The 12,231-nt window shown below is 41.3% G+C and overlaps 1 protein-coding gene across 2 annotated transcripts in view; it reads left to right on the top strand.

Annotated features, from left to right (window-relative positions):
• Positions 1–12,231, top strand: part of LOC113168853 (connector enhancer of kinase suppressor of ras 2-like) — a 28,756-nt gene that overhangs the window by 11,996 nt on the left and 4,529 nt on the right. The window contains exons 9-21 of one of the 2 annotated variants that reach the window (XM_026369891.1): positions 1,499–1,645; positions 3,038–3,156; positions 4,373–4,575; positions 4,726–4,815; positions 5,727–5,917; positions 6,020–6,068; positions 6,182–6,360; positions 6,460–6,533; positions 7,413–7,484; positions 7,726–7,793; positions 8,674–8,774; positions 8,850–9,336; positions 11,978–12,177. In XM_026369891.1, coding sequence (XP_026225676.1) covers positions 1,499–1,645; positions 3,038–3,156; positions 4,373–4,575; positions 4,726–4,815; positions 5,727–5,917; positions 6,020–6,068; positions 6,182–6,360; positions 6,460–6,533; positions 7,413–7,484; positions 7,726–7,793; positions 8,674–8,774; positions 8,850–9,336; positions 11,978–12,177 — 1,980 coding nt within the window. Of the gene's footprint in view, positions 1–1,498; positions 1,646–3,022; positions 3,157–4,372; positions 4,576–4,725; positions 4,816–5,726; positions 5,918–6,019; positions 6,069–6,181; positions 6,361–6,459; positions 6,534–7,412; positions 7,485–7,725; positions 7,794–8,673; positions 8,775–8,849; positions 9,337–11,977; positions 12,178–12,231 lie in introns of both variants that reach the window. The other variant, XM_026369890.1, reaches the window with a different exon arrangement.

Genomic DNA, 12,231 nt, shown 5'->3' on the forward strand with positions numbered 1-12,231 from the left:
TCATCTAATGTTACAAAACAAAACTGTAAAATGGATTCATATCCAACTCAAAACCAATATAAAGTGAAGAATAATGTGTTTTTACTGTATAGTATTAGTATGTGGGATGGAGCTGAGACACAGGTTTTCACAGGTGGTGGTGGTGCTGGGGGTGGTGGTGGTGAAGGAAAGATGTCCTGCTATATGAGCAGCAGCTGAGTGAGCTTGACAGCTTAAGTAGGTGATGGCAATCTGTAAACTGAGCTGACATGTCTGCTGATACAAAACTGCACTGTCAGTCATGATGACTGCCATAACTCGCTTACATACATCCCTGCCCCTGCCATTCGGTGTGACCCATGCTATTTGAATTTAGGATGGTTGATTGTTTATGAATAACAACAAATAATAAGATTGTTCATCGTGGTTAGAAAAACAAGTTCATGAATCTTTAATTAAGACAACTGAGAGACGTGCAGCTGTATGACACAGGACACAGTTCACTGGATTTGTGCATTTACCACAATGAACACATATAGGATAAACAACTGAAATGGAAAATGATTTGGTGCTTTTGAGCACAAGCTTTAAAAAACAGTAAAAAGAAAAAACAAACAAATAGTAACTCCAGGCAGTTATGGTAGATTGAATTACTGTGCAGCAATTGTCAATCAACAGGGAACAAATAAACAAACAAATAAAAAGACTCCAAGTAGGACAGTACATCTTAACACTGGATGTTATCAGAATCCACAAAATGAAATGACAAACTGTGGTACAATGCTTTTAAACGCCTCAAGCTGTAAATAGCCAAACAGTCAGGCCGTTTTAAACTGCTTTAAATAAACATGTTTTTTTGCCCAGCAAAATAATCTTTTGGTCATGGAAAAAAAAAAAGGAAGCCTCCGATTATAGAGTTGTCCGTCTCTTTAATGCACTTTCAGTGTGAAGAATTTCTGTGTAGTGTCTGTCAAGGTGAAAAATTACTTGGAAAAGAACAAAGTGATTGCTAAGAAATACCCCGTTTCTCGGGCTGTTTGGAATACACAAGATAGACTGAAATTCGCTGCAGTCAGCCGTGCAAGGGAGGATATTCTCTCCCCAAACTGGACCTGGCATATTTGGTTCAGCAGCAGACAGTTTCTCTGGGCGGGATATTTTTTGTGCCAAATGTCATCAAAACTGGGTTAAAGACTATTTACAAGGCGTGCAGCTGTTCACAGCACACAACATCGGAGCTTATCACAACATGGCAGCGCCTGCAGGTTGATGTCACGGGAGGTGTGCAAGATGCCCCTTGGCATCCAGTTTTGCATTTAACATCTTCATCAACATGAGAGGCTGCAGCCTGTACTGCAGTTTCTACCCGTCGGGACCACAGTAGAATCTCAGTATAATGCGGGTAAAAACAAAAAGTCATTCCAATCTGTTTGAGACACCAACTCGATATTCGATGTTCAAACATCAATGTATTATTTCTGTGTGTTGATGAAAACCTCATCGTGCGATCGCTCACCAGGTGGGCTGGCAGCTGAAGAACTTGGTGAATTTGTTGCGTGGGGACCCTGCAGGTGTCACGCTGACGCTGAAGAAACGTCCACAGAGCACGCTCACCTCAACCCCTGCTCTGCTTAAAAACATGAGATGGAAGCCCCTGGCTCTGCAGGTATTTTCACTGCCTTCATGCTCCACAGCCATATTGGTTCATGCCTGTTTCTCTGTGAATATACACTCGCTGTAATGTACAGGATCATATATGTACCATATACTGTATGTTTGTGCTTCTGTCTGTGACTTCATAGACTTGTGACACTGCACATCAAAAAGTAAAACAAGTACCCTGAACAAACATTAGTTTTGTAAAACACATCGTGTTAAAAATGCTCTATCGTTTGTACTGAGATATTATATTGCAGCTGTGGGAATTCCTCTGCATTTTACTGGTATTGCCTTTGTTCCCTCCACCTCCTTTTTGTACAAAACCTTGCTAACCCAGCTAATTGGTTGAAGATTCCTGCATCATTCATTCACAAGTGAACATTTCAGCCCTAAGTGGCATCTGTTGTCCTACTTTGGCCGAACCGGTTACATTATTAGGATGGTGCGCCTTAGCCAGAGTGGGTGGAAAAAAGAGGGATGTGTATTAAAGTAGCCCATCCTTTCTTTGAGTCCCAGGCCAGAGAAAATGTTTTCTCCCCCCTGAGGCCCTGAAGCGCAGTCCTGCTCAGCCTCCCCCCCCCCCCCCCTCACATCCTCACATTTTTCTTTTCCACCTAAATCGAATTTGCTCTCCTGCTGGTGTTTTTAAGGACAGAAATTGGAAAAAAGAACAGGGAAAGTTTAATACTTTTGATTCTGAGATGTGACTAAAATGAAGAGCGCCAAGATAAAAGAACAATGTGCTGTAGAAGCCCTACAATAACTCTGACACACATAATGGTGAAATGATGGTGCATGTCTTCTGATAATACATCTCTGATATTACTCAGCTCGGAGTTACGCAACATATTAGCACAGTTTGAGCTGTGACAAATTAGTATTCTGTTGCTGAAAGAATTTGACTTCTTTCTCATGTAATAAACTCTCTCAAACTCTGCGAAACGTCGTGCTTTTCCACTGCAAAACAGACAGTTCGTGTTTGGATTCTTCTCTCGGGCTATTTATGCTCAGTTTTGCATTGATTTTACAGCAGTTTCTCTCCATTTACTGTGTTTAACAGACACTGTAGGCTATGACCAGATTTTCCTTGACCTGAATGAGAGGGATGACTAGGTTGCACACCAACCTGTCTCCTTGTGTGCACCAGTTAGAACTGGAGCATCAGAAACGTACAGTACCATGCTCATTTCACGGTTGAGGTGCTCAGCAGCACAATCTGTGATCGGCCCCTGACTGACTGACTGACTGACTTAACTGCTGTAAACTTCAGATTTTCAATGTGTCAGTCCCTGTAACTGTTCGTCTTTCTTTCTTTCTTTCTCTCTGTCTGCCTGTGTCGCTCTCTTTCACACTCACCCATACACACACACCCACTCACACACAGCCAATCTTTCCTCAGAGCCCCAGCAGCAGCGTTGCCACACCCACCAGCACACTGAGCACTCCATCCAGGAGGAGTAGCTGTGCCCTGCAAGACCTCTACATACCCCCTCCGCCACCAGAGCCATACACCCCCAGGTGAACAAACACTCACACATTAAACACAGAAGGTCACATGTGGTGCATGCTTCACCAAATATTAAAGGTCATTTCACTGATGGTAACACCAAATAATCTCCAGTCGTTGAACAGATTACTAAGAAACTGGATGTAAATTCTGCAGAGAAAAAAATCCCACTGACTCTTGGAGATCCCTTTACTTCGCATCCTCTGTATGACCATCATCACTCAAAATGAAAATGTGTTTGTTGGTTTATGGTCAAAACAAACAGTATTCTCATCAGATGTTACACTTTGTGTTTATTGCTAATGTCCAAAGTCTTAACATACTAAACATAGATGGTGAACATGATAAATGTTAAGCCTCCTAAACATCATTGTACATATGTTAGCATGCTGGTGTTAACATTTTACTCAAAGCTTAACTAACCAAATGCCTTAAAGAGCCACGAGCATTTATATCTAATATTTGATGAGGCAAGCACTAGACTAGCACTTTCTATCTTTATCTGTTAAAAGAATAATCCAGGAAGAAAGGACTGGAACTTAACAACAATAAAATGACCAACGAGCATTAGAATAGTTTTAGAGTTTTATAATGATTAACTATAGTCAATATGCATACATCTGACCTGCTGTTTTACACACTCTTGTGCACCAAATGTGTATTCATCTGTAGCTGAAAGTAGTCCTTCACAAATGAACAATTTATTCCTGAGTAAAGACTTGACAAATAAAAACTACAGTACCTAGTTGTTTTAAAAATGATGTAACTATTAAAATAATTAATGTATCTGAGTAAGACAATGCATCTCCAGTAGGAATGAATGGGCACAGGGCCAGACCCGGCATCATATGTGGGTCCCAGAAGACCTGGCACACCGATCCAGACAGTTGACCCTCCCTGAAAGAATCAGCATTATTATTAATTTTATGCTTTATTTATTTATTTGGTTGTTGTTTTGTACTAAAATTAGGCTCTTACAGATGTTATTTTATTCTAAATTTTCTGGCTCTGTTTATTAAGAGCTATGAGGGAAGTCTTTCATGCAGCAGTTCTTTTGATTTTAATGTAATGGAAACTTGCTCTAACATTATTGTGTAATGTGATTTTAATTTACTGTGTAAAAACAGTGTGTAGACTGTGTAATTAACTATAACTATAATTAACTTAACTCTAAAGCTATATTAGTCAGATCTTCACTGATAGTAAAATGAGTTCCCATTACTACAGAGATGACAAGGGAAATCTGCCCGGTGACAATCCTCAATCAGACGTCCATGTCGCAGAGGGATCTGAGTCACCAAACTCCTACCTGGACCAGGAGTGTCGGCGGCAGTTTCCTCTGGTGGAGGAAGATGCCATACTGTACTGTTACGAGTATGAGCAGAATGAAGAGGTTTCATCTGTCCGCAGGGGGAGCACTCCCACCTATGGTAAGACCTTGACCCCCCAGCCTAGGATGTGCTGTTGTATAGTGTGAAAGTCAAATGCTTGCATATGTGACGTCTGTATGTTTTTGAGACGTCTGCAGTTGTTTTATGCGTGTGGGCAGCTGTTTAATATTGACGGTCTCTGCGCTCCAGGCAGGCTTAGGCCCATCTCAATGCCGGTGGAATACAACTGGGTGGGAGACAATGACGACCTGGCCAAGATGAAGAGAGAGAGTCGGAGAGGTGAGTGGGAGGCAGTGGGAGAGAGAGAGAAAAAGAAAGGGAAGAACAGAAAGAAGGAGGACAGAGAGGGACAGAGGGAGCTGAGGTGAGTGGGTGGATATCTCATAATATCCTCACCCTCTCAGATCTCCAAGCCAAAAAGTGGAAGGATGAGCTGGCCTGTCAAAACTGATAACATGCTGGATATCAGTTCATGCCTCTATCTCCTCCATACTGTATGTTCATAATCAATCACTGAGCCTTTTCCCCTTCATTCCTCTCCCCCTGCATCTCCCGTTATTGCTGTCACTTTAGCTGTTTCTCTGTGTTTGGATATAAAAAGCACACTGTTGTTTTGGCAGCAGTAAAAATATGATATTTTTTTCCTGAATTTCACATTTTTTTTTGCAGATTGTTGAGCTAGGTGGTAAATGGAGTGGGAGGAGACTGGATTTTTATTTCAGTCTCAAAGAAAGACTTGAGTGGTGTGTTTGTTTCCTCTGGGGATGGTGGTGATATGTGGCTCCTTGGGATTTAAAAAAAAATAATAATAATAAAGGGATGGTGCTATATTTATCTACAAGAGACATTGTTTGGAGGTTTTGAGGCCTTCCTACCTGACAGCAGCCTTCCTCTGTAGATTTTTAATTCCCTTCAAATCCTGTAGTGGAAGTATTTTGAAATGTCAGCATTCACTGATCACAGGCAACTCACTGTGCCTCTGGTAGATCACATAGACAAAGTCTGATCAGTTTTGTGACATAAACCTAAGCAGTTAATATGTTGGCCCTTGGTTTGAATAAGAACATTAATCTGAAATGCCACCGTATCTTATAGGCTAATCTAGTATCTAATAGTAGAGATGCAGGCTGTAACATTATTTTTAAATTTAGTTTCTGTCTGTGTGTGTGGCCTTTTTTGTGTTACTGCAGAGAATTCCCTACTGCGTTTTGCGAGTGAAGATAAAACCCCAGGAGAAAACTTCCTGCTGGGACGCAGCCTGAGTCAGAACAGGAGGAAGGCTGAGCGAGGAGGGAGCCCCACCCACTACACACTCGTCCCTGCCCTGCAGATGGAAGTGTCCCTGTCCACATCCACCTCTGACTCTGCATCGCTCTACCATGTCAGTTCCTTGTGAAAAGCTTTTTTTTTTCCCTTGTTTTGGATGTAAGGGCAGGACTGAATCTCTCTGCATGTCGTCATTCTGCTCCAATTTACTTTGTAGGTGTTTGAGAGATCCTCGCTGCTGTCAAGGTCAAAGAAGAAGAGTAAAGGTAGGAGGGTTGATTTAAGGAATCATGTACTCACAACCAGACACAAACAGGTGTTTCACAATAAGTGTTTTCTAACTGCCTCATCTGTTTTGATCCCCTGCTGGTACCTGCAGCTGCAAGTCCCATGTCTTCAATCAGCAAGCGACGGATTTCCTGCAGGGACTTAGGTCAGGGGGACTGCGAGGGCTGGCTGTGGAAAAAGAAGGACGCTAAAACCTATTTTTCGCAGAAATGGAAGAAGTACTGGTTTATCTTGAAAAACACTTGTCTGTACTGGTACATGAATGAGGAGGTGACTATGATGAGGATTTTTCTGAAAGAGCAATTCACAGCATTTAGCCTCTATTCATTATGTGGCACTTTGACTTGACTCCACCTCTGCTTGTTGCAGGATGAGAAGGCAGAGGGCTTTGTCAGCCTTCCAGAGTTCAAGATTGACCGTGCCACTGAATGCAGGAGGAAGTTGTGAGTACTGAGTCTGGAAACTTAATAGACATTGATAGATTTTCCATGTAAAGCCTAAATTATACAGAACTACAAATGTCTTGAATACAATTCACAAAGCTAACAGCAGAGTCTTCAGTGTGAATAGTAAGAGACACAAATGTATAGTTGGTAAAGAAGTAATGTTGTGCAAATTGTTGGCAGGAAGAAAGACTGCAAAACTGACAGGAATGTAACTCACAAACAATATGCACCTGCAGTATCAACCTGCAACATCTTGTTGTGCAGACAGGAGATGCCTATATTCATGGATTTATTGTAATTTTGAATAGGATACAAGTTTAAATCTGAGTTAAATGCCGACAGGGCAGCGACAGCAGTTGTACTTACAACGGTAGATGTAGAAGACAGAAATGAAATCCACCAGTATATTGTGAAATGAAGTAAAAAAATATTGTGTAGACTAAAATATTAGTATAATGTCGTTACTAAGGCTCAGTTAAAGCTGCAAGATATAAAATATTAAGATGTTTTAATAAGTAGATAGCTGGTAGCACATTCGATGGTTTTATTGTTCATTACTGGTTTAAAGTGAATTCAGGGGTTTGGAAAGTGACCACAACCTCATAATCATGCTGTACAGCGTTTACATAGAGGACTCTGTTTGTGTGCACACGTACGCATGTTTAATGAAACTGACGCAGTCTTTCATACAGCTGACAAAAATAAGCAGTGCCGTTTATCTTACGATGCAGGGTCTTGCTGTTTTTTTGTCCTTCATAAATTTTCTGTCATTCTGAGGCACTTTAATTTGGCTGTCGTCTGTATTCAAATGTTAATGCATGCTGTATGTGCTTGAGTGCTTACGTGTGATTACACATACCCTTTATTCTCTTTTAGTGCTTTTAAGGCTTGCCACCCGAAGATAAAGACCTTCTACTTTGCAGCAGAAAATGTAGACGACATGTCCCGGTGAGTTAATGAGGCCATAATAGTCGTGCTGTAAACTCCCCCAATCCCACATCTTCAACCACATTTAGACCCTCACTGGCCGGAAATTGAATCCTCCCCCTAGACTGCCCACTCTTCTTGAAACAGCACAGTTCTGTAAGGTGAATGGCCAAACCAGGAGACACACACACACACACATACATGAACACTAAATGTTTTATTGGAAGCTGCTGTGCGTCATCGCTGTTATTCTCCCCCACAGGTGGCTGAGTCGTCTCAGTATGGCAGTGGCTGGCTACTCTGAGCAGGAGAAAATTCATCAGGACCAAGGTGAGATTAGTCACAGACTGTTCACTGTGCTGCGCAGAAGTCTTCGTCTGTTTCAGGTCGATGGCCAACAGTTATGTAAAACTGACGCTTAAAAAGTGAGAATTCACACACTTTTAGATTGAGGAATCATGGATAAATAAATAATGACAAATGTATGGATAATTATTTTGCCTAGTTTTCACTTGGCAATGTTTTAATTTTCTATCACAGGCTTACAGCAGTAATTTTCCATTACCATGTGTTTGCCTAATTTGGTATACTTGTCCGTCCAAAATCAAAAAGTTCTTGCTGTTTTTTCTCCTATTTGCTTTAAGTTGCCAACGTTAGAGTGGTTCATATAAGGAAATAAATATAGAATCAAACTGCTTAAATAATGAACTTGGATCTTGTGTGATTTGATGAACTAACAACAACATGAACTGATGGAGAGAATTAAATAAATATGTCTTATTTCTAGATCAGTGGCAGAGGCTTTTTAACACCTCTCCCTGGTTTTACTTTCACTTCATATCTGAGTCAAGCATCTCTGCTTTGTGCTGTATATTAATTCTAATTTTAGGGGCAGAAGTTATGCTTGTTATTTCAATGTACTTGTGTTCTTTTGCTTTTTGAAAATGGGCAGGAAATAATGTAACAAACCTGTGTGCCAGAGCAGCCTATGTAGAAACCTTGTTAAAGTGAATTGCAGTGTGAGCAGGTTAGTCTTTATTTTTTATAAAAAGGGGTAGACCTTCCTTCACAGATATATCGTTAAATTAGACCCACAGCACCACCATAAAACCTAACAGGAAGCTCTCATATCTAAGATTTATCCTCAAATGCTTTCTAAATAGCTTACATTGTTTAAAATGACACGTTTGTTCATGTTCCTTCATGACAGATTACTGGAGCGAAAGTGATCACGAGGAGATGGAGAGGCCCTCGATGCCAAAACAAGACAGTCCTCCACCACCTTATGACACCTATCCTAGAGCATCCTCAGTGAGTCTGTCTACCTTTAGCTCAATAAACACAGCAGACATGGAGGACTTTTCTTAACTGTTTGTCTGTATTTAGGTGAGTCCATACCTGGAACCAAAGCGCGGCCATCTCTCTTCCTCTGACACGTTCCAGTCCCGTTCTTCCCATGAAGAGTTCCACTCTGAGCCTCAGGAAGGAAGCAGTAACAACAACGGCATCTCCCCGGGACCGAAGACGAGCACCCACCGAAACTCATGGCAGGACCAGATGGAGAACAACACGAGGATGCATTACCTTCAGACGTTTCCTGTGGAAGAGTCTCTGCTATCTGAGGACAGAGACCAACTGGCGATGGAGTATCGCAGGCAGTCTACCCTGCCTGCACAGCGCAGCCTGTTGCAGGAACAGTACAGAGCCTTGCCTCTGCCCCTCAGGGCCAGCATTGATTCAGAAGCGGGAGGGAAACCCCGCAGTTTCACACTACCCAGGGACAGTGGACTCCACGCTATCCTGGCCGCCACCGCTGCAACATCGGATCAAAGAGAGCCCCAGCACTACCAATTCGACCGGGCCAGAGAAACAGGTGAGACATGGACCACCAGCACAGACAATACACTGCATCAGACAATGGAATGACTAACCATTTAGTCGATCAATAGAAAATGTGTAACATGCAACAAAGGTCTCTAGACAGACTCCAACCAGGGGTATTGCAATTACAGCATATGCACAATGCACTCCATTCAACAGCAGTTTTTTTTTTTTTTGCCTTTATTAGATAGTGTTGGTGTTGTAGGAGACAGACAGCAGTAGGTACCCAGCCAGACTTGATCTGGGGACACTGCGGTTACGTGGCACATGCTGTTACCATTTGGTTACCAAGATGCTCCAGCGATAGTTTTGATACTATTCAAGTTAAGATACATTTGGTAGTTGGTTTAATATAGTAAAGGAACTTTCTTCTTCTTTAGGTAAAAGAATAGCACTCAAACTGGACTAGTGCCACGTAGATACTTGGAGAGAAAATGGAACAGCTTAGCTCCATTATGCTTTGTTGAAAACAATTTAATATTTGTGTTTTGGAGAAATATGAATATTTAAATTGGATCAGTAATTAGCTGATATGTATTAAAAAACTGACAAGATATGCTTCCCACCAACCTGAGTTGCTTGTATCACTGTAACACCACGTACTGCATAATAAGACTGCATTAGAAATAATTTGCAAGTGAGCAGAGAACTCAAAATAATTTGCTAAGAGTAATGGATGAACTAAAATAAGTCTAACAATGTCCACTTTTACATAATTGTGTCGAATAATATTAATTTTTAATACTTAATGGTTGTAACTACAGCGTAGTCTATTACTGAAGCTCAAGGTGCCAGGTAGATCCTGAAGTGTCCTGATAGCCTCTGTTGCTGACTGTTACAGCAGATTGCTGTTATTTCTCTGCATGGTGTACAGCAAATGCACTTATTTGTCGTCACTTATTCTATTAAAGCTGCTAACAGGCAATCAGAGCCAGCAAATGTCAGAGGTTGAATGCTGGCTGTTAATGCCTTATTGAATGGGATTTGAAGCCAACCCGTTTGCAGCCCTTCAGGGTAGTTGTCTAAGCGAGATGAAATTTTGTGTCTTATTTGATACTGATTTATCTTGGCACTACGCTCTCTCTCTCTCTGACACACACACACACACACAATTACACTTTCTCTTTTCCTCTTTTTTCCCCCACTTTCTCTCTTGGCTGATCAAGAAGCCATTGTGCCCCTCAGCAGTATTTAAATGGTGAAGTGAGGAGGAATCCTTTCAGCCCATGTTAATGTTGGAATTCTGAACAGGATAAAGAAATAGGCCCAAGGGTCCTCTCTTCTCGTCCTCGTTTATCTAATGCTCTGCTGTTCTCCCTCTCCACCACTGCCTGCAAAGACGAAAGACAAACAAACAGAACAGGCGGCAAACAAAGCATGATACATTCAAAGCACAGCCCCGAAGCTTCAGAATGTGCCACCCGGTTCCCAGGACACAAAACTGAGTGACGACAAACATAATCTACTGTAGTAATGGCGACATGCCTGCAGATGGCGGTGAGGGGTCCTGGTGTAATTTATTAGAAAGATGAATGAGCTGCGTGTCCAAAGTCCCTTTCCTAGTTTCTCTACCTGAAGACACTATCATAATGAAGACATGCATCACAGAAATGTTCGTCCTGAAAGTCTGTTACAAAGACCATACAGCACATTTGTTATCTGAGCAGGACAGGACACACCTATTGTTATTATTATTTCACATGGTGCACAAACGGTTTATGAGAAACACAAGCAGTAGAAGGAAATCTAAGAAAATGACAGACACAGTTTTAAATCACTTAAATTCATTCTTATTTCCATTGCAGTTTCATTTGTTTTGCCAGTGTTGATTGTTGCAGTAAGTGAAGATGCACTAGTGGTATCTTAACCATCAGACAAAATAAATAAATTTCCACGTTTGTCATTTTAGCTGGCAGAGCCACTCATCCAGTGCCGTAATGTAAAGTACATTTACCCAACTACTGTAATTGAATACAAATTTCAGGTGTACTTGATTTTACATTTTATGCTGATATAAATTTCTATTATATTTATTGTTACTTTATTTGACAGCTAGTTATCTGTTATTTTACATGTGAATATATTCTAATATTACTACTTTTACTTAAGTAAACACTTCCTTGACACTTCCTGAACTGCTGTTTGCAACATAGCTTCTAATCTCAGACCTTGCCTGTTCACAGATGAATGCACTTTTGTTTGTGTACACAGTGTACACACTCCTCAGCCTAATTACATTCCAGAAAAATGTTCTTATTACTCAAGACAACCCATTGACCTCGCTGTCAAGTTGCTAAATATTTCAGTCTCTTCACCAGCCACTTGTTAGCATTGGCTTTCTGCCATTTCATGGTGGGCAGGTAGCATATAATCTGCATGTGTGAATGTGTGGGCAGAAAGAGGCTGCCTGCAGTTTCATAGGGTGCACTGTGTAGAGATGTACTGCTAAAATTATTTTTTTATAAATTATATCTCTGAAGTGTATTTGTTCCATTTTAAAAAGGCGAGAGTGGAATAATTCTCTGTGTACAAACTGTTCCCTTTTTTTTCTGTAAAAAAAGTGCGAAATCTCATAATTGAGTTCAGTTTAATGTGAAATCTTTCTTAGTCATAGCTTGTCCTGTTCTTGCCAGGCCACGGACTGGACTGCAGGATGCAGGCGGACTCACTGGGAGATTTGTACCGCGCTCTGGAGCAGACCAGTCTGTCCGCCTCGGGTGACCACAGATCAACCAGTCGCCTGGAGTACAAGCGCTCATTCGTCCGCCGAGTTAATGACCCCCTGCTAAATGACAAGCTTCATCGTCTTCGAATCCTCCATAGCTCACTGAAGGTGTAACAACATGTTTTAACATTTTTTCTTAATGTGTTGCATCTGCTAATTGTA

The sequence above is a fragment of the Anabas testudineus genome, chromosome 14 (assembly GCF_900324465.2).
Source record: "Anabas testudineus chromosome 14, fAnaTes1.2, whole genome shotgun sequence".
Taxonomy (NCBI): Eukaryota; Metazoa; Chordata; class Actinopteri; order Anabantiformes; family Anabantidae; genus Anabas; species Anabas testudineus.